At 40.2% G+C, this 20,647-nt stretch overlaps 1 protein-coding gene across 1 annotated transcript; it reads right to left on the bottom strand.

Annotated features, from left to right (window-relative positions):
- Positions 1–287: 287 nt before the first annotated feature.
- Positions 288–18,950, bottom strand: LOC115650328 (actin, aortic smooth muscle-like). Its single transcript, XM_030560098.1, has 9 exons — positions 18,887–18,950; positions 15,380–15,556; positions 13,322–13,450; positions 11,681–11,791; positions 7,204–7,288; positions 4,929–5,090; positions 3,749–3,940; positions 2,033–2,214; positions 288–431 (listed from the first exon to the last, which is right to left on the bottom strand). The coding sequence occupies exons 2-9, from the start codon at positions 15,506–15,508 to the stop codon at positions 288–290; spliced, it is 1,134 nt and encodes a 377-aa protein (XP_030415958.1). The 5' UTR covers positions 15,509–15,556; positions 18,887–18,950.
- Between the last annotated feature and the right edge of the window lie 1,697 nt (positions 18,951–20,647).

Genomic DNA, 20,647 nt, shown 5'->3' with positions numbered 1-20,647 from the left:
TCATGAATGTTTGTAAAATGCTCTGAGATTCATGAAGGAAAAGTTCTACAGAATTTATTGTTTTATTGCTATAATTGCTCTTGGAAGGCATCTGTCAATTGCGTGTTAAATTACAGTGTCTTTTCCTCATTCAGAAACAAGACAAACAATATACTAATCGGCATGATAACCATTTATTGTGTTTTAATAAGCAATAGAAGGAAGCCTAAAGCATGTACTTCCCACAAGGGGGGATGTGGTGTAGAGAACCATCGTTACTTATCATGGATGGCACATCATGAGTGTACTCAAAAGCATTTGCGATGGACAATGGAAGGACCAGCTTCCTCGTATTCATCTTTGCTGATCCACATTTGCTGGAAGGTAGACAGAGAAGCCAAGATTGATCCCCCAATCCAGACGGAGTATTTACGTTCTGGTGGTGCGATCATCTAGAAGGGGAGAAAAGTGTAATGATTTACGAGCAGAGAAATTAGTAGCTCACACAGTAATATCTCTTGTCTGTGCACATTTATTAGGCCCCCATTACAGCAGTGCAACACCACTGAAATAAATCATCCAACAGCTAAAACGGCAGTCATCTCTTCCACCTTTTAGCAGCAGTCAGAATTATTTCAATGTAACAATTTGGCCCCAGTGGAGTGGCAGATACTCAGCACTAGTCTGAATCAGACCTGAAGATGGTAATGAAAAATGGGCAAGGACCAAAACAGTCAGCTAACTACAGATTGCCAGGGGGGTTTAGTAGCTTGATTCACCTTGAAGCCAAGAAAGTGCTCATCAGGTGTTTATTACATGTACCTAGTTGAAGAACAACCACTTGCTTCACATGTACTTGGGTGTCCCTCCATATTACCCCATACTACAATCCCTAGATGGCCTTTTCATTAAGATGTGTTGTAGTGCTTTAACTTTCTTTGGATGCATGTGGGCCAATATAACTGAATTTCTGTCAAGTAAGTTGAGATTGCACAGAACCTAACAGGATTGGGCCCCACATACATTTAGACCAAGATTTTCAAAAGTGAGTGTGTTTGAGGCACTTTAAAGGGGTCTCAGAGGACAGGTGCTTAGCACTTTTGGAAAATCAGGCCCTATTAAGGTGTCTCCAGTCAAGCCCCCCAAATCACTAGTAACTTTTGAAATCCTGTCATCCCAGAGGGAGCTCAGACTGTGGCCTCAATCACCCCTCATGCTCCAATTGCTTCCCCAGAGCTGGGTCGCTACAAAGGAGTGGGTGGAGGGGTGGGGAACAGCGCAAGATAGAGGGACCTGGGCCATCGGGTGCTGACCCAGGGCCCTAGGGGTTTATCAAAGTGTCCAGCCTCGTTACTAAGCTACCCTCAAATTATGTTTTCCCCTGGGTCGTTTCCTTCTAGTCTGGAGCTCCTCAGTTTGAGGCACAGTCACTGGCTTAGCAGACTCTCTTTGGACTCTTAGGATGTGTCTGTGCAGCAATTAGACACCCACAGCTGGCCTATATCATCTGACTCAGTCTCATAGGTCTCAGGCTAAGGGGCTATTTAATTGTGGTGCAGACATTCAGGCCCGGCTCTGGGAGCCTCCCACCTTGCAGGGTCCTAGACCTCATCCTCCTTTGGTTTGTCCTCTCCTGGTTCTCCTTCTACCTCTTTGGTTGTTCATTCACAGTGTCTCTTTTGATGGGTTCTCTTCTCCTATTCCAATTTTCATTAGAGTCACAGAGGGCTCTGTTGTTGGCTCCCTCTTTACACTTTCTTTGGGAGACCTCATTCACTCACACAGTTTCAATTACCATTTTTATGCCAATAACTGACAAATCTGTCTCTGAATCCTGCCATTGATAAAATAAGGAAGAGAGGTTAGATGACTTGCTCAAGGGTCACAAAAATCTGTGGCACAGCCAGGAACAGAATCCAGCTGCAGTAGCTCCCAGTCTTCTGTTCTAAGCATTAAACACTCACTCTCTTGTGAATATATATATGTATGTATGTGGTCTGATTTCTTAACAAAAGAAACATGAAAAAAAATCTGTATAAGGTATTAGGATTACCTTAATCTTCATAGTACTTGGAGCCAAAGCTGTGATCTCTTTCTGCATGCGATCACCGATACCAGGGTACATTGTTGTTCCTCCAGAGAGCACATTATTAGCATAGAGATCCTTACGGATGTCAATATCACATTTCATAATGCTGTTATAAGTGGTTTCATGAACACCTGCAGATTCCATTCCTGTTTGAAAATAATATTTCAATACATTACCTCCATATGTTAAGGAATCCATTTCTTTACTATTGTCAACATGGAAGGATGACTCATGCAGATCAGGGCAATGGTCCCTAAACATACTGTATTTGCTGACATTACTCCCTTAAGAAAATTCCAGGAACAAGCTATGAGATGCTAGGAGACAGGCAGGGGGAGAGAGAAAGCTAAGTGCAGTTTTTTATTTTCCTAGGTGGGAACAGGATTACAAATGGCAGACATAAAATAGACCTGAAAACAAGAAAGATTCTCTCCTACTGTGTTCTAATGCTTGGAATTTAGATTGCCTCAAGTATAAACTGATGCCATGATTTAGCAAACAAAAAAAAAGAGCTGTTTGAGCTGTTTCCACAATAGTCTGCCATTCCTATAGTCAAGTATATTGGTTTTAGCTAGAAGTAATACCCACTCCTAACTCCAGTTTGTTAAAGCGATTCTTATAAGCCAATCTGAATAACTGGGTAACATGAAAATACAGTAAAGCCCACTTATGGTGGTGATATTTTTCCCCCACAGAAGAGATACAAGGAGTTTCCATGTGACAGAGTACAATCTGAACAGTGTCATGCTTTCAAATAATTCAGAACTCTCATTCTGACACGGACTTGTGTGCCCAAGAACTGCTGGGCACCAGTGGTGGTTCTGCTACTGTGTATCCTCAAGTCCCTTAACCTTTCCACATCCCAGTTTCCCCATCTGTAAAAGAGAATTTCCACAAAGACCTGCTCCTCCTCCAGGACAGGGGCTCAGATACCAACATGGAGGCTATACAGGTGCTTCAATGGACAGACTTCTAGATAGAAATCAGTGAGAGTTTTACCACTGACTTCCAGGGAAGCAGGACTGAATTGACTATGGGCCAATCCTGCTGTCGTTACTCAGTTCTCGTTGCTGAAGTCAATGGGAGTTCTGTGAGGAAAGCTTGAACTACCATAAACTGAAGGTGGATTTTGACTTTATTATAATTTTCCAGTAGATAAAACTACTGGAAAATAATAATACATGGGTTTTACACTCTATAGCTTGCTGAGTTGAAGACTAGAAGAACTGATTGTGGAGCAGAGGCAGCACATGGATAAGAAATATTTTTTCTTACATTATCAGATATTTATCTCACTTAGCACTGCTGTACTGATATCAATCAATCTGAACTAGAAGCAGTATCTTCTCATGGTACTGAAGTACTGGCTGGTAGGCTTTGGTCTTAGTCTAGTGAACTGATACAGGTATTTGAAACAAACAGGAAATGTCACTGTCTTAGAACCTTGTATTTTCTAGCCTGAGAGGCAAATTAGTGTATAGCAAGACCTGTCTACATTTTCCAAAAAGTAACTTCCCTATTTATCAGTTGGGCTGAGCAAAGCCAACTCCTGATGGAGTCAATAGAAACTACAGGTTCTCAGGACATAAAAGTCTCTATATTTTAATGTTCCTCTTACAGTTAAACCCAACCTTCTTTTCCAATTCAACCAAGCCCTTTGTAAACACTGCCCAGGCCCACCTATGAATGAAGGTTGGAAGAGAGTTTCTGGGCATCGGAATCTTTCGTTCCCAATGGTGATGACTTGCCCATCAGGAAGCTCATAACTCTTCTCGAGAGAAGAGGAGGAAGCGGCTGTTGCCATTTCATTTTCAAAATCCAAAGCCACGTAGCAAAGCTTCTCCTTTATGTCCCGCACAATTTCACGTTCCGCTACAAATACCCAACAAAAATAAGTAAGAAATGTTATTTTTTAAAAAGGATCACATTAATTGTATCTTTTATCAACATACAATATGGCAGCCAGAAGACACACTCGGGACAGATTCTATCACACGTTTGTGCGTGCGTGTGTGTGCAGGGATGCTGCATAGTCAGCAACCTTTCAGAAGTGGTGTGCTGAGTCTTAATTTATTCACTCTAGTTTAAGGTTTCATGTGCCAGTAATACATTTTAACATTTTTAAAAGGTCTCTATGAGTCTATAATATATAACTAAACTATTGTTGTATGTAAAGTAAATAAGGTTTTTATAATGTTTGAGAAGCTTCATTTAAAATTAAACTAAAATGCAGAGCCCCCCCGGACCGGTGGCCAGGACCTGGGCAGTGTGAGTGCCACTGAAAATCAGCTCACATGCCTCCTTTGGCAAGCATGCCATAGATTGCCTACCCCTGGTCTAGTGGATTAATCACAGACTTGTGATGTAGGAACTCTTGGGCTCTAGTTGTAGTTCTGACATTGACCAATGTGTGGCCTCCAGTAAGTCACTTAACATTTCCATGCCCCAGTTTCCCCATCTGTAAAATCATGGTGATTGTGTCATACTTCCTTCTAGGGGTATTGTGCAGATTAATCCATGTTTGTCCCACCAAACCGCCATCAAATTCCACTAGTCGGAACACAGTAATAAAAATATAGCTATATACTAGTTCCACTTGGGAGCAAAATGGTTGTGATAATACATGGTGTGTGTGGGGTGTTATTTATGTTGTAGATTTCCTGCTGCTCAGCCTGCACAGCACCAGCATCCTAGATCTCAGAAGCCCACTAGATCACACTGTCCATATCTCTGGCATATTGAGGATTGTACCCTGCAACACAGCTTTGGTGCAGCAAATCACATACATACTTGCAGTCAATATGATGCCAAAAAGAGTTAGCGTGCGCATGTGAGTTGCATATGGAAGGCATCTTATTACCAGTGGTGACGAAAGAATAGCCTCTTTCTGTGAGAATTTTCATGAGATAGTCGGTGAGGTCTCTGCCTGCCAGGTCCAGCCTCATGATGGCGTGGGGCAAAGCATAACCTTCATAGATGGGTACATTGTGTGTGACACCATCCCCAGAGTCCAGAACGATTCCTGGGAAAGAAAAGGAAAAGCTTGACATTCTCAGCCAACGTAGAACCCACAATTTCTGCACATTCTAAACAGAAAGCTGAAACAATAATAAAAGGACTTGTTGGGCGATGTTCATATGATAACCTCTTTTGTCTTCACTATAAATGGAGCTCTGCTTGTGTGTGGTAGAAATGGTTAGCATACACAAAAGCAAAAGCATGATGCATTCTTTGGCAAAACCATGAAGCATTCTGCAATTGTACTGTATTGTTCTCTCTCAACAGATGCTAATGATAATGATCTTACATTTATACAGATCTCTTCGTCTCAAAAGATTCAAAGCGCTATATGGACTAAAAATGATGTAAAACTAACAAACACAAAGATCATCTCATCAACAATTAAAACACAGCCTCCTCTGGGCTGAACATAGCAACTGTTTAACAGTGCACTGCACTGTGTAGTGTTGCTGCACTTTAGGGCAGGAAGTGAAGAACATCTTTTTCATTGAAAAGTGGATCAAAGTTTCCAATATTAAATACACACAGATGTATACACAGAATGGAGCCTTTTAAAGGAATCAACAATTTTCCACAAAGGTTGATTCTGGTAAACAGGTGATCTCTTTTCACAAACTAGATCAGGGGTGGGCAAACTTTTTGGCCCAAAGGAATAGGGAATTGTATGGCGGGCCATGAATGCTCACAAAATTGGGGTTGGTGTGCAGGAGGGGGTGAGGGCTCTGGTTTGGGGTGCGGGCTCTGGGATGGGGCCAGAAATGTGGAGTTCAGGGTGTGGGAGGGGGCTCCAGGCTGGGGATGGGGGGAGGGCTTCAGCTGGGGGTGTGAGTTCTGGGGTGGGGATGGGTAGTTTGGGGTGTAGGAAGGTGCTCCATGCTGGGACTGAGGAGTTCGGAAGGTGGGAGGGGGATCAAGGCTGGGGCAGGGGGCTGGGGTGCGGTAAGGGGTGCAGGCTCCAGCTGGGGGTGTGGGGTCAGGGGTGAGGTGGGGCTGGGGATGACGGGTTTGAGGTGCAGGAGGGTGCTTCAGGCTGGGATCGAGGGGTTTGGAGGGTGGAAGGGGGATCAGGGCTGAGACAGGGGGTTGAGGTGCGGGGAGAGGATCAGGGGTGCAGGCTCCGGGTAGTGCTTACTTCAAGCAGCTCCCAGAAGCAGTGCATGTCCCTACCCCGGCTCCTATACAGAGGCATGGCCAGGCAGCTCTGCACGCTGCCCCATCCACAGGTGATTCCTGGCCAATGGGAGTTATGGGGTGAGAGCTTGGGGCAGGGGCAACATGCAGAGCGGAGTCCCCTGACTGCTCCTAGACGTAGGAGCTGGAGGGGGGACAGGCTGCTGCTTCCAGGAGCCATGTGGAGTGGCCTCTGACCCTGCTCCCCAGCTGGAGCACCAGAGCAGGGGAAGCCCCAGACCCCATTCCCCTGCAGGAGCTCAAGGGCAGGATTTAAATGTCTGGGGAGCCGGATCCAACCTGCGGGCCATAGTTTGCCCACCCCGAACTAGACTGTTGTAAAGCACCAGGTTGTAAAGCCAGATGGTATTTTCAATTTTTTTCAAAATGTACCAAGGCCTTAGTGTTACTGAAATATAATTTATGGCCTTAATGCTTGATCCAGTATTAAATGGTGATCAGGAGGGATCTCTCTGCTAATGCTAATTATCTCTTATCGGCAGATTCTGAGTTAGCTAATTGAGAAGTATAATGTTTAAACAAGATATTTTCTTATAATGATTCAATGGTATTCTTTTGTCAGGAATATGTTTAATGGTAAAGATAACATGGAAATAAATAAGAAAGCCAGGGAATTGGAACATCAGTTGGTTAAGTGGTTGCTTCTTTTATCTGGTGTGCAGTTAAGTAGAGTCTCAATTTATATCGTCTTTCTCTAATATAAACATAGGTTATATGCGCCTCACAGAAATTCTCCTATAAATTAAGAGGTAGGGGGCTAGTACTTTTGGAACAGAAAGGAAGGGCCATGATATGCTTGTACAGTATAGGGCAAGCATGAAGTTCCTAGATGGCTATGGATTCCTGACAGAACATACATAGTGTGTCTATAGCAGCATATATGAGAGAGAGAGACAGTAAGACTGACACCCATAGAAACTCACCAGTGGTTCGACCAGATGCATATAGAGATAGAACTGCCTGAATTGCTACATACATAGCAGGTACGTTGAACGTCTCAAACATGATCTGCAATTAAGAGTTTAGGAATCTTTAGGCTATACAATCAGAAGCACTTGAAGAGTCAGTAACTCTTTCCTTAACCTATAGTTCACTTGATAGTGCAGGTTTATACCCACATAACTCATCTCCCCAACAACCTACTAAAATTAAAATTTCATCCATTCACTGCTGTGTAAACAAAATTCTGTGTCAACCCAAAGGAAAAAAATAACCATTGCATGTATATTTTATCCCTATAAAATATATTTAGATTATAAATAGGACTTAGCACACACTGTAAATAATATGTGTTTGAACTTAGAAGTTAATTATTGTTCTGTCAAGCATTTTCAGCTGGAAAGAATTATTATTTAATGATGCACCTTTTCCAGTAATATTACTCTTCATATAAATAAGACATCTTGTTGGTAAAGTTCACCCACTAGTCTAAAATGAAAAGGAAAATAAATTACATACATTTGATATTGTTTCTCTTGCATTTTAATGTTACTTTTTTATTTAAAAGTCTGGGTTTGGGATTTTTGTTTTTTTAAACCATTAAATCTCATGCATCTGTCCTCATCCTGGTATCAAAGCACTATTAAAAATATCACAAATCTGCTTTGCTTTCCACACTTTTTTCCTCAAGAACTTGCAATAGCAAAGAGTTATAAACAATATGCACTTCTATAGCCCCTTTCCTTTGAAGTTTTTATAGCTCTTTATATAAATATGAATATTAAGCTTTACATCACCTAGGGTGACCAGATTTTATAGGGACAGTCCTGATTTTATAGGGACAGTCCCAATTTTTGGGTCTTTTTCTTATATAGGCTCCTATTATCTGCCAGCCCCTGTCCTGATTTTTCACATTTGCTGTCTGGTCACCCTAACATCACCCCAGTGAAGTGGGCGTTGTTATAAACAATTTAAACTAAGGCAAAGAAAGGGTAGCTAACTTTCCCAAACTGACAAATGTAACTGTAGCCATGTTGGTCACAGGATATTAAAGAAACAGGGTGGGTGAGGTAATATCTTTTAATGAACCAAATTCTGTTGGTGAGAGAGACAAGCTTTTGAGCCACACAGCCCTGAAGCAGAGCTCTGTGGAGCTCGAAAGCTTGTCTCTCTCACCAACAGAAGCTGGTTCATTAAAAGATATCACCTCACCCACCTTGTCTCTCCAAACTCACAAAGGAAGATAAGTGCATAAAGGGAATGGAACCCAGGAGTCCTGACTCCCAGTCCCTGCTCTAATCACTAAACAAGAATGACTTACTATCTACCTCCCCACTCTGATAAAACCTTCCCAGCTGCCACCACCTTCCCTGAGGTATTAGACCCTGAGGTCCCTAAGACAAATGATACCACTTCTTCAAATGCTGGCAAAGAATGTCCCTAAGCAATGTACTCACCATCCCTCTCCTACAAACTGAGAGCACCTCCCTCCTTTGTCAGCTCCACTTGCAGTGTTCCTGAGTTCTCTTCTGATCCAGTTTTCCAAGGGGGGCAGCACATTGTGCTTGCTTAGGGTTTGATCCAAAGTTCAATCAAATCAACTGAGTCTTCCAACTGACCTCACTAGGATTTGGCTTAGGCCCATATTGGGCCATATTCAGCAAGGTGGGCACACAGAGAAGTAAACTACACTTCCATCTCTGTGGTGTTCTACCCCTTGCCCTAGAGGAGGATTAGAGGGACCACAGATGAAGTTCTCGCTACTTACCTATAGCAGGCGTACCCATTGCTATAATATCTGAGACCTTTCTACGTTACAGGGCAGATCTTCAAAGGCACAAATGACATTTAGGTTCCTAATGTACCATTTCCACCTTAAAAAATATGCTTCTATTTACATACTACAGGTTCTCCCTAAGGTTTCCACCAGGTGGAGCAGTTTTAGTTTTCAACTAGCCTCGCTAGGATCTCTGCCAGTGAAGGCTGATTAGGGCAAGCACTGATAACATGAGTGTTTCCCTTTCCCAGTCAGTGCTGCCCACATTCCTGAGAGCAATTTGCCCCCCTAGTGGAGGGACTGTTGTGGCCACTGTCCCTCATTACTATTTCCCTCCCGGACCTGTGTCTACACCAGTGGGAGCCAGTGAAGACAGATGGGTTAAATTTAGACTCTTGATTTCATATGTTAGCATCTCTGCAAAGAGACTATGGTTTAATAAAAAGGATTTGTTCCTTTCAGTGACAAACTACATTTTAATTACTGTCATTTCATTTCCAATTAATGGCTTAATGTAATCAATGATACATGATCATGGGTTTTTTTTAAATTTTAAAATTGAATTTATCATCACTGCATAATGGCAGGGACACACTACCAAGCACATCTTGCTGTGAAAACAACTGTCTGGTGGTTGAAAGCAGCTATCTTCATAATGTGCTTTGCAATAACCCTTACGCTGTATTACCTCTCAGGAAGGAGCTGTGTCTTATTGCTTAATTAACTTATTTACATAGTCATTAGACACATAAGGGTCATATTAAATGCACGCCAAAAATGTGCATGAAGGGAAATGCAGATCCATGTCAATTTTTTCTTGGTGCTGAGCGTATATATATATATCTATATTTGTATTTACTACTGGTGACTCTGCACTCCAATTTTTGAGGGAAGCAGTATGGCCTTACAGATGGAGTGGTGCTCTAGAAGACACAAACTCCTGAGTTCTAGATCAGGCTCTGATGCCAATCTACTAGATAATTTGGGGGTCATGTCACACAACAGAAAAAATGTCAGAAGTGCCATCTAAGTTTGGATTCCTCTAGACCTATTAAAACCCCAAATTAGCAGGGAGACTCCCATTTTTAACGCCCTGTTCCTGGTTCCTGAGAAGCTGCTTCAGCTGATAACACTGCAGAGTTGTGGACAAGATACCCTAGGCTGTGTGTCAATGCTTAGAGCCTAGAGCATAGTCCCCAACACCCACATTTACCATATGGCTGGAGTAATGCCTCATCCATCTATGTGGGTGTTGCTCCAGCCACATGGCAGTGAGAGGACAGGTTGGGAACCGTGCAGGGGGCAGGTTTAGAGGGAGTAGAGGGAGAATTTGAGGAGAGAGCTAAAGAAAAAGTAGAGAAAATTATGGTTTGATGTGGAGCCAAGGAATGGATTTGGTTGGGAGGGAATTAATGCAAATAACATACTGTGTATTCAAATATGAATATTAACTCATTACATCATGTGGATGTGTGTGTGATGACTGCCATTTTGGCCAACACTGGGAATGGAACTGGAGACCTCCAGCAGAGTTAAAGGCTTACGTCTCTACAGCCCCAGGTACAGAATCTGGCTCTTTAGCAGCAGTTGTAGCAGATCCACATCATCAGTGGAGATGGGGAAACACAAAACCTGCACTAAGCAGTGAATTACGTATTTCCTCTGAATGGAGAAAGCTCAACCTTAGTGTATAAGGCCTACAGCGATTTAATCCTAGGCAAGTCCCCACTTACATGACAGCTGCATCTTCTCTGATACATAGGGGTTTGACCTGATAACCAGCAGAGAAGAAAGCAGGAGTCTCTACAGCTGGAGCTAAAGATCCAGGCTCTATAGAGGGATTAATAACAAACTCACATCCTCTGTGGCTCAGACTCAGAAAGACACATAACACACTAACCAGTTGATTACACAAATTCTCCAGATTTCCAGTCCTACATCCTTAAAGGGTACATGCTTCAGTTTGTACGTGCCCAAAACTAGACACTTAAAGGCCTGAGTTTCAGAAGTGCTGAGCACTCACAACTCCTGCCGAAGGCAACGAGAGGTAAGACATTTCAGCCCTGCTGAATATCGGGCTACAGTTGTCCAGAGCCAGGCATCTAAAATTAGAGACTCTTTAGAGACTCCTTGCCTCATATTCCCCAGGAGAAAAATGGGACAATGAAACAAACCACTCTTGTGAGGGAAGATTACTTAAGGTTTGTAAGGCACTTGAGAAATATGAATCATTTCCAAATGTAATAACTAAATATTTTATTATTATTCACAGAACAGGAACAGCATAGGCACCAGAAAAACAAACTTTTCCACAAAGAATCCTGTGGCACCTTACAGACTAACAGACGTTTTGGAGCATGAGCTTTCGTGGGTGAATACCCACTTCCTCAGATGTCATGTCATGACATGCATCTGAGGAAGTGGGTATTCACCCACGAAAGCTCATGCTGCAAAACGTCTGTTAGTCTATAAGGTGCCACAGGATTCTTTGCTGCTTTTACAGATCCAGACTAACACGGCTACCCTCTGATACTTGAAACTTTTCCACATGTCCCAACCAATGGCCATTGATCCTATCATGGAAGAAGTGGGGAGCTTTGTATCTAGGACCAGTTAACCTTTGGTCCCTATGCTGAAACAACCCGTGCAGCACAGATTTAATACAACAATATCCAAATCATTACCTGAGTCATTTTTTCCCGGTTAGCCTTAGGATTTAAGGGGGCCTCAGTCAGCAGCACGGGATGCTCTTCTGGGGCAACACGAAGTTCATTATAGAAAGAATGATGCCAAATCTAAAATGAAAAGACAGTTTAGGGCAACATTTTGCTGACTGCTTCCTTTCTTGGTGGGTCAAAGTTGCGTTGAAAGATGCATTTGTCATTTCAAATACAGTTTCAGTGTATTTTAAATATACATATACAAAAACATATGCAGGACAGGGCAAATTTTACTATTGTTTAGAGCTGAAATCAATGAGTTTTCAGGAGTATAACAGAGTAGATTTGGGGCCAAATTCTATTAAGTGGCTGTGCCCAATAAGGTTCAAATCCAGATGCAATAGCCGACCTAAGCATTGCACGGTTATGTGAGGGAAGGAATTCTCCATTTCAGGCTGCAAAGCTGCTCCATGGCTTCTGTGGTTACCTAAGTGTCCCCATCAGTGGGGATTATGAGTCCTAGCTCATGTAGGCTTTACAAATGAAGTCCAATGATTTCCACCATCTTTGAAAATCAAATGACTAAACCTGGACCTGAACCCAGAGTTGAATTGTCATTAATTCTACAGTAACTGAGTTTATTTGCCACATAATCTGTAAAGCACTTTGAGATCCTTCATGGTGGACAGTGCTATCTATATTTAGCAATGCAAGCTTTGACAGTCCTCCAAGGCTTTGGTGACGCTTGCCTCTCCCATGTGTTCTCCAGAAACACAGCTTAATGTCTGTGCCCACTTTAGGACCTTCCTTTAATGAATACTCCATAGAAGAATTATAAAGCCCATAGATAAATGCCAGGAAAATCTTACTTGATAGGAATTAAAGAAGCATTGTCACCTTGGGATATTTGTGGCTAAACTGGAGCCCTCAACAGAAAAATGTTCTATAACATTTTCTATAATATTTTAACAAGAATAAACCTGTGCTCAGAGGCCAGTGTGGGATTTAAGGGCAATTTCCATATTTTCTGCTCTAAATATTTGGAATTCCCCAATACATTTTGCCTAGATCATCTAAAGCACAGAGAGAGCAACATATAAATGCAAGGCAAAGATATCCTTTCATGCTTTCTTGTCTTTGAGGCTGGGAGAAAAGATCGGTCCTTTCTGTCTTCTATTTTTGTGTTCCTAGATTAAGGAAAAATGTTTTAAGGTTTCTCTTTTGGGATTCTGGGGATTCCAATCTAAAACTTTTACTTTGACCAAATTCCAATAGATGTAAAAAAGCAGCTTTGCCTAAGTTAGGACTTCAAAGCTGGTCCCAGCACTCTGTAAATGCAGCAGATAAAGTCAGTGTATTTCTAGATCATACTATTAAAGCTGAGGAATAATAAGAATAATTTTATATGCACTACTTGGAAAAATTAAAAAGCCGCAGCAACCTATGACCTGATTATTGACAAGACAAGACCAATCACCACCTTGACTGTTCCACTAATGTACTGTACAACCTTCCCCATAAGTTCTGTGTGTCTGTTCTTTTATGAGCTCCTGGAGGCAGGGATTGTGCCTTCTTTCTGCCCAGAACACGTCCAACACATTGTGGATGCTACCCAAAACAAATTAATAACGACTCAGACAAAATGAAATTAAGAAAAACACTCACCTTTTCCATGTCATCCCAGTTAGTGATGATCCCATGCTCAATGGGGTATTTCAGTGTCAGGATCCCTCTTTTACTCTGGGCTTCATCCCCAACGTAGCTGTCTTTTTGACCCATTCCTACCATAACACCCTGGAAAATGTAGTTGTCAAAAGTTAGTGTTGTTTTGTGTATTATAAAGGAACACTCATCTTGAAAAAAAAATCACATTTTTGTCTGAAAATGTTGTACCTACTCTAGTCAGCATCCTTAGTTGTTGCAAAAAGCTATAAATGAAAAGTTAGAGGAAAAAAAATTTCTCTATTTTTCATCTTTTCTGTGTGCACTTGGCAGTGTTTTGTGTACAATGAGTTTCATGATTACTCTTGTTTCTTTCTTGTTGAAAAGGCCATTATACACACACCAACAGGAGAGATGAAAAACATTTATACAACATATTGTAAAGGAAGTTTTAAAAAATACTTTCAGTCATATTATTTACATTGGGCTGTATCCAACCCTGGATAATCTTTTTGAATTTGTCTTGTTTGTAATAGTCTCTGTATCTTGTTTGCCTAAGGTAATGTGAACAAGATATTTGGGACAATATTATTCAACAACTGCCGTCAAAATCTATTCCATGTGTAGCTGGATATTCATTAATTTCAAGATTTAGGAGATACAGCCATTGAGCTGCATGCATTTGTGTAACTTAAAACTACATGCTAACTCTAATGATTAATAAAACTCAATGTACAAGATAAATAGCTAAATAATATACTATGTTTTGTGCATACAGTATTGCAGGTTTTCATTCATCATGTTTCATTCATAGCTACCAAGACACATTTAGTTTTCAGGAATCTAACATCCTGACCTTGAATTCCATCCATTCTTTTACTGAAATAAGTAAACCACTTTTGACAAGTAGAAGAATATATTCTATATTTTGTGGCAAGCACTCAGTTTTGAAAATTATTAAAAATACAGGTATTTTCTTTTTAAATATAAAGGACATTTAAGCAGTTAAAAAAAAGCTGCTAGCCACAAAATTACGCTTATCAGTCAGTCCTGCTTGGATTTGATAAAGGGATGTTATTGAGGACTTTAATTGGAAACTTAATTGTCTCTACCATTACTTAATGTAATGATACATGGACCTTATCTCTACTATAAATTTGGGTGCTAGTAGTATTTATGGTCTCCCAGCAATATATTTTGTGTATGCTAATAGTCCTCTATCAGCTAAGGATCATTAGTCAATTACCCTCATAGAAGGTTCACTAGTCACCTAATCTATGATTTAAGGTCCCAGTGTTCAGACAGTTTTATAATGGGAGGCAAAAAGAGGACTATCAATGTCATGTTAAATAACAATGGCAAATAGTGAGAGTAGATGGATTTTTCATTTAATGACTGGCAGGGATGCAGTTTTATAAAGCTGAAAATATTTACAATGAAATTTTGAAGAGATCATTGCTACACCCACTCTTCATGATATTGAAGCACCAGTTGCAGTTTCACTAGTGCACATGAATACCATTGAAAAGGCCATCAAAGTTCTCCTGTAGATCAATAATTGACTTGACAGCCCAACAATACCTTTTCCATAGAACTGGCAAAAGCATTCCAACAAGGGCAAGACAGCTTAGTCCCATAAAACCATCCAACCCAAATCTTCAGTTTCTAAACACACCAGTGTTCCATGGAAACTTGGGAAAATTTGGCCTGCATTAGAACTGGATCATTGGAGAAGAGAGACCTCAGACAAGTTTGAAAATATTTGATCTAACATTTTAGAAAACTTTGATTAATTCCTAGCAGATGAAAACCAAGACAAGTCTCTCCTTTTCCTTCCCTGCTCCCTTGCCTTCCTTTCCTGTCCCATTCCATAAGTTCTTGTCCTTTTATCTTTTTTCTGTTCTCCCTGATTTTGAGGGAAAAAACATTTGTAAAATTCATTTTTTACAAAAGAACTACAGGCTCAGACCTACATTATGCTTATTTCATTCCTAACAAGTTTTCAAGGGCAGTGTAGGAGAAATAAAACCATACACCTTTGTGCTTTTGGAACAAACTGACCTGGTGTCGAGGACGTCCAACGATTGATGGGAAAACAGCCCGTGGTGCATCATCCCCTGCAAAGCCAGCTTTGCAAAGCCCAGAGCCATTATCACATACAAGAGCAGTGGTTTCATCTTCATCACACATCGTATCTCTCAATTGTAGGTTGTAGCAGCAGCAACTTACTGCAGGTGGCTGGGGGCAGAAGCAGCTCTTGATCATTTAGAAATTACATTGCTGGAAAAGAGAGTCTTGAAAACTAACTCTAAACAGTGAAGACTACACTAGGACCCCAATTCAGCAAAGCACCTATGCATATGCTTAACTTTCAGCAAGAGTAGGACCCATTGAAGCTAATGGAATTACTCTTGCTTAAAGGTAAACATATGCTGAAGAGGTTTGCTGGACGAAAACCTTTGTCTCCCACATCCAAAAGGCAAACCTTTACCTCACCTGACCTCTAAAGCACCCCCAAAGAGTCCAGAGACATCTTGGTGTTATTGAATGACCATTAGCCACATTAAGTCAGGGCAGAAATATTCATCTCTCCCCATTAACAGAAATGGTCATCTCTCCCCTGCTTTGCCAGGGCTGAATTACTATTCTAGATGATCCACTTTTCCTCGTACTTGGATAGTTAAGACTGAATTCATTTTTTCATATTAAATATATATATAAAATCAATAGAGAGGAAAAATCTCTTTCAAACACTAGTACTTCAGATCAGCATGGCCCTGTGGAGATCATAGGGGGAGGGTGTTTGTTACAGGTAATATCTGCATTCAAACAGGTTACTCTGAGATTGCTGTTTTGGGAGATTTTTTTAGCACTAAATTGCAAGTGAGAGTGTCAGAGTAACAAGATCAGTTGTGCTAAACACCATTTATGTTGTCTACAAACATATCCCAAATTCCCCTTCTCCCCCAGCGTGTAAGAGCCAATCTGAGAAATGAATGACTAAAAATAATCCTTCCACAAAGTTTCAGGAAAGTGTTTGCCATGTGTTTTTAAATGGCAGCTGCTCTGTTATGTTAAGTGCTTGCTACAGAATCTATTCTATATTTGTAAATGGTGAATTCCTTATCAGCAGGGCTATTCTAGGAAGTGGCTTGGGACATGACTGTCTCAACTAACCAAAAACAACTTGACTCTAGCAGCTTACCAACACATCAGATGAAATCCTGGACCCATTAAAATTGATGGCACAACTCCCACTGATTTCACTGGAGTCTTGATTTCATCTACAGACTTCTGTTTGGGATCTCTCAAGTTTATTTTTCAGACCACACACTCCCCTCCATTTACACAGGCAGAAATAGAGTAGAAAGAATATGCTTCTCCCTCCATGGCAACTCACAGAAGCTCTATGCCTCCACTCAGGTTAGGGTAGTGGAGATTCAAGTCATTGGGGTTACTGTGTAAATATAACCGATGGCAGAATTTGGCCCTTTATCTTCAATGAGAAAGCCATGCTTTGCTTATTATTTCAGCATCATAAGGCCCCAAATGCTGAAGCATTCAACACAGGGCACATCTGTCCAGCCTGCAGTGGAGAGCCTCCCAGCCTGGGTTAACACTAGACTTGAGGTAGTGGGGCTTGTGCTAGAACTCCGAAAAATAGCTGAACAAACAGTGCTTTGAAGCTACAGCTTGGGTTCTGAAATGCCCCTCTCCTCCCCCTTCCATAGGCTCACAGTGCATCACTTTCAGAATACTTTCAAGATGGAGTCATGCCTCCAGCTTTCTTTTTGCTGAACTTATAGAAGCATAAACAATTAGCTCCTTTCCACGAAAGCAGCTCTTTGGATATCTGCTGTAGGTATTCGGAACGGGAAGGAGAATTTCCAAAAATTAGCTGGATTGCAATTTTATTTCCAATTTTAACTCACTTACAAAAACTGCTACTAACAATGTCCACTAAAATACTGGGATAATTTAGGAGGAATTTGGTTTAATGGTGTTCTAAGAAAGTTATGAAAAGATAGTGTGCTGATTACAACTTGGGGATCCAAGGTATACTTTTATTCTTACCATTTTTACCCTTTTTCATCCAATGAAAAAAAGATTTTAAACATAGCTGCTGCTTAAGCCAATACACCTCTATTGTAAACTTTTGCTTCAGGAGTTTTATATTTAGACCACAAAAACAATTTAGCTCAGGGCTGAAATGTTGCAAGAAATATTTGAGCTTTTAGATAGTTTTTTTGTTTGTTTGTTTGTTTGTTTTTAAATAAAACCAGCAAAGGAACAAAGACAGGAAGGTTGGCCTTGGCTTAAACATGAATTTCCTGGATCTTGCATCTCACTTTTATTTTTCGTTTTTGTTTTGTTTTGTTTTGCATTGAGTATTTCACTTGTTATTCTTTACTCATCATTCATAAAACAAGGGTAAGTCTTCTAGGACATTATTAAGTATTTCAATACTTTACTTAATATAATTTGAAACTAAGTAACAAATTCTGACCAGCATTTTTAACCAGTTATATGACTGGTATTTTGTACCTGCACAATAACATAACATGGGGGATTTATGACGTCTAAAGTTAACTTAGCAGGTGAAGAATGGGGTTTTTGCTCTCTTCCCACAATGTGATACTGTAAAATGCATTGCGGGTTAGTTAAGTTTCATTGCTATTTTGTAAAGTTTGCTCAATGTATATGATGCTTCATTGAGCATTAAAAGACAAAGCATTAAGTGCCTTTAAACAACCTTTCTATTCTTAATTCCTGAACCAAATCCCACTAAAACACAATAGAAAACTTTGCATTGATTCCATGGATTCCAATGTGGTCCTTATCCAGCCAGAAAACACTAATAAGGTTCTAAATCTACTATAGTTCAGTCCTGCATTTTATAGCCAAGAGTACTTAGCCCTTCTTAAATAAATCCTTCTGGAAGGTATGTGCAGTTTCACCATCCATATAAGTGGACTCCCATATGCATTAGGAGTACATAATTCCATTCATACTGAATTCAAATCTTTAATATTAAAAAAATTATATGACATAGTATATATATATCTTAGTATATACACACAAAAACCTGCCCATCCCTCTCAAAGTTGCAAAATTAAATTAACTACTGAAAAGGTACTACTAAGACATTATTTCTTTTACAAAATATGCAGCACATTTACTGTTGTACTATGAAATGTCAAATAACAGCAAGCAACAGAATACATAAAGAAAGTTCATTTTGTGCTCCGTTATCCTTGCTTTTTTAATTCTGGTAACTCACTAACTGGCAGCTCAGTTTACATGGACCAGTTCTCCCAAGTCACAAAAGAAGTGAAGTTCTATGGCGCAGTACTTTTTAATAATTCTGAGGCTCAGCACATTATAACTATGGGGTTACATTTTGATCACTTAAGGAATAGTCCTTTTGGGATTATTTGCATGACTGAGACAAGCAAGATCTAGCCCATGGTTTACAAAGAAGCAAGAGTTTCAGGTACCTTTGAGATCCTAGATCTGTAGCGTTAAATCATCAAATACAATGTGAAATTATCTCAGGGCAATACTTACCCAACGAAACAGGAGATGGTGAGGATTTGTAAAAGATCCTTTGTAAAAGTGAAATGATCTCACCTTCTGTTACATTTATATCAGCTTGAGGAATGGAGTTCACAGAATACCTACATCTGTCAAGCCATTTTTGGAAACATTTGTTTTCAACTTGTGCTTATCAAAGTGACAGCTTAAAGGACGGGATAAATTAGGGCAGAATTTCTGACAACCCTGGATTCTTTCCCACTAAGTTGTTCACTACATTATAGTTAACAGCAGACTTTCCCCCCACTAAAATACAAAAAAAAAACCCCTCTCACACAAGGATTGAATAAGAAATAAAATAAAGAAATGAAATAATTCGCACATCCATTGCTGTTATTGAAAAGCTTTTTGCTTCATTACACCACAAATAACTAAAAATAGCCTATCATCATTCTCTTACCAGCCACCTAGAAGCTGCCACTGGTTAAAGGAAAAGTTCTTACCATGTACAGTACTGGTGTTTCAACTGTACACGTTATCTGTTTTTGTAGAACAGAGACAGAAAATAGCCAGCTTATCTTGGTGCTTGGATGACTCTGTACCTGAAAATGGGGGTTGAATCAGCAACAAGTCACCCAACTGAGTGATAACTATTTTACATCTAAAGAGGGTTATTATATACAGTGTGTCTATCACAAAAGGGCTGTGATGTTCTTGAACTTTTATAAGATCATGAAATGGTAAATCTAAATAGAAAATAAACAGTCTTGGTCAAAATCCAAGAAATAAAGACCCATTAAAGAGAATAAGCAATAGCTTTGTTGATGGATGCACTTACGGTGGTAAGTCAATATTTACCTACAGTAGTAATTGAGATTCTGCATTATTTCACTATTGTCCAAAGAGGAGACACTACTCATCTCAGACACTATTATGAATAAAGGTTGACTTTGTAATACCCCACCCTGAATGTAGCTATGTGACTATTTAGCAAAATTCAAGTACAAGATTCCTTCAATCCTCAGTCGATGATTCACTTCAGTCCATGTGACATACATTCTAACAATCATCTTTGTATCTGCCACATCCCTATAGCCATTAGACTCTTTCCATTTCAAAACTCACGAGGAGTTCAATTTTCTTCTCTCTCAAGAAGTGCCTTCCACTTCTAGAGAGTAGGTCCTATACAAGCAAGAAAGGTTATTCACATGTGATTGTATGTATCCCCTTGCCTGATTATTTAAACTTTCTTGATCTCTGAACAGCTGCCATTGTTGCAGTCAGACTGACTTCTAAACTGTTCATCATTCCCTTTTTCTTTCACACAGATGAACAGCAGTCATTTTCAAACTTCCAAATAACATTCTGCCACTTATACAGATCCTTTTATCCAAAAGGATCACAGCACTTTGCAAACATCTAGTTTCATGTCCTCCCTCTTTTTGTATCAGTCATTAGCTATATCCCCATTTTACAAATAGAGAAAACTAAGACAGTACAAGCAATTGCCATGCAAGGTCATAAAGCAAGTGGCAGAGTGAAGAAGTAATTCACGTGTCCTGAATCTCTGGCTCAAGTTCCAAACATCGTCCCTATTTGTTTTAACATACGAAATAGGAAACCATTTAAAATCAGTCATACAGTGAACGGCCCAATATCCATCCATCTCCTTCCTTCCTTGTCTTCAAAACAATAGGCCCAATTCTGTTACCATTTACACTGGTATAAATCAGGAGCCATTCCATTGAACGCAGTAAAGCTACAGCAGCGTAAAACTGGTAAAATAAGATCAGA

Source organism: Gopherus evgoodei, chromosome 4 (assembly GCF_007399415.2).
Source record: "Gopherus evgoodei ecotype Sinaloan lineage chromosome 4, rGopEvg1_v1.p, whole genome shotgun sequence".
NCBI lineage: Eukaryota > Metazoa > Chordata > Testudines > Testudinidae > Gopherus > Gopherus evgoodei.
The sequence above is the reverse complement of the archived record's forward strand: the minus strand, read 5'-3'. Positions and strand labels throughout refer to the sequence as shown.

Excerpts from the sequence above, each read along its gene's own strand:
- LOC115650328 (XM_030560098.1), bottom strand. The coding sequence starts at position 15,508 with ATGTGTGATGAAGATGAAACCACTGCTCTTGTATGTGATAATGGCTCT. Across the intron at positions 13,451-15,379 it reads TTGGACGTCCTCGACACCAG|GGTGTTATGGTAGGAATGGG; the intron begins GTCAGTTTGTTC and ends TACATTTTCCAG. Across the intron at positions 3,941-4,928 it reads CTATTCTTTCGTCACCACTG|CGGAACGTGAAATTGTGCGG; the intron begins GTAATAAGATGC and ends GGGTATTTGTAG.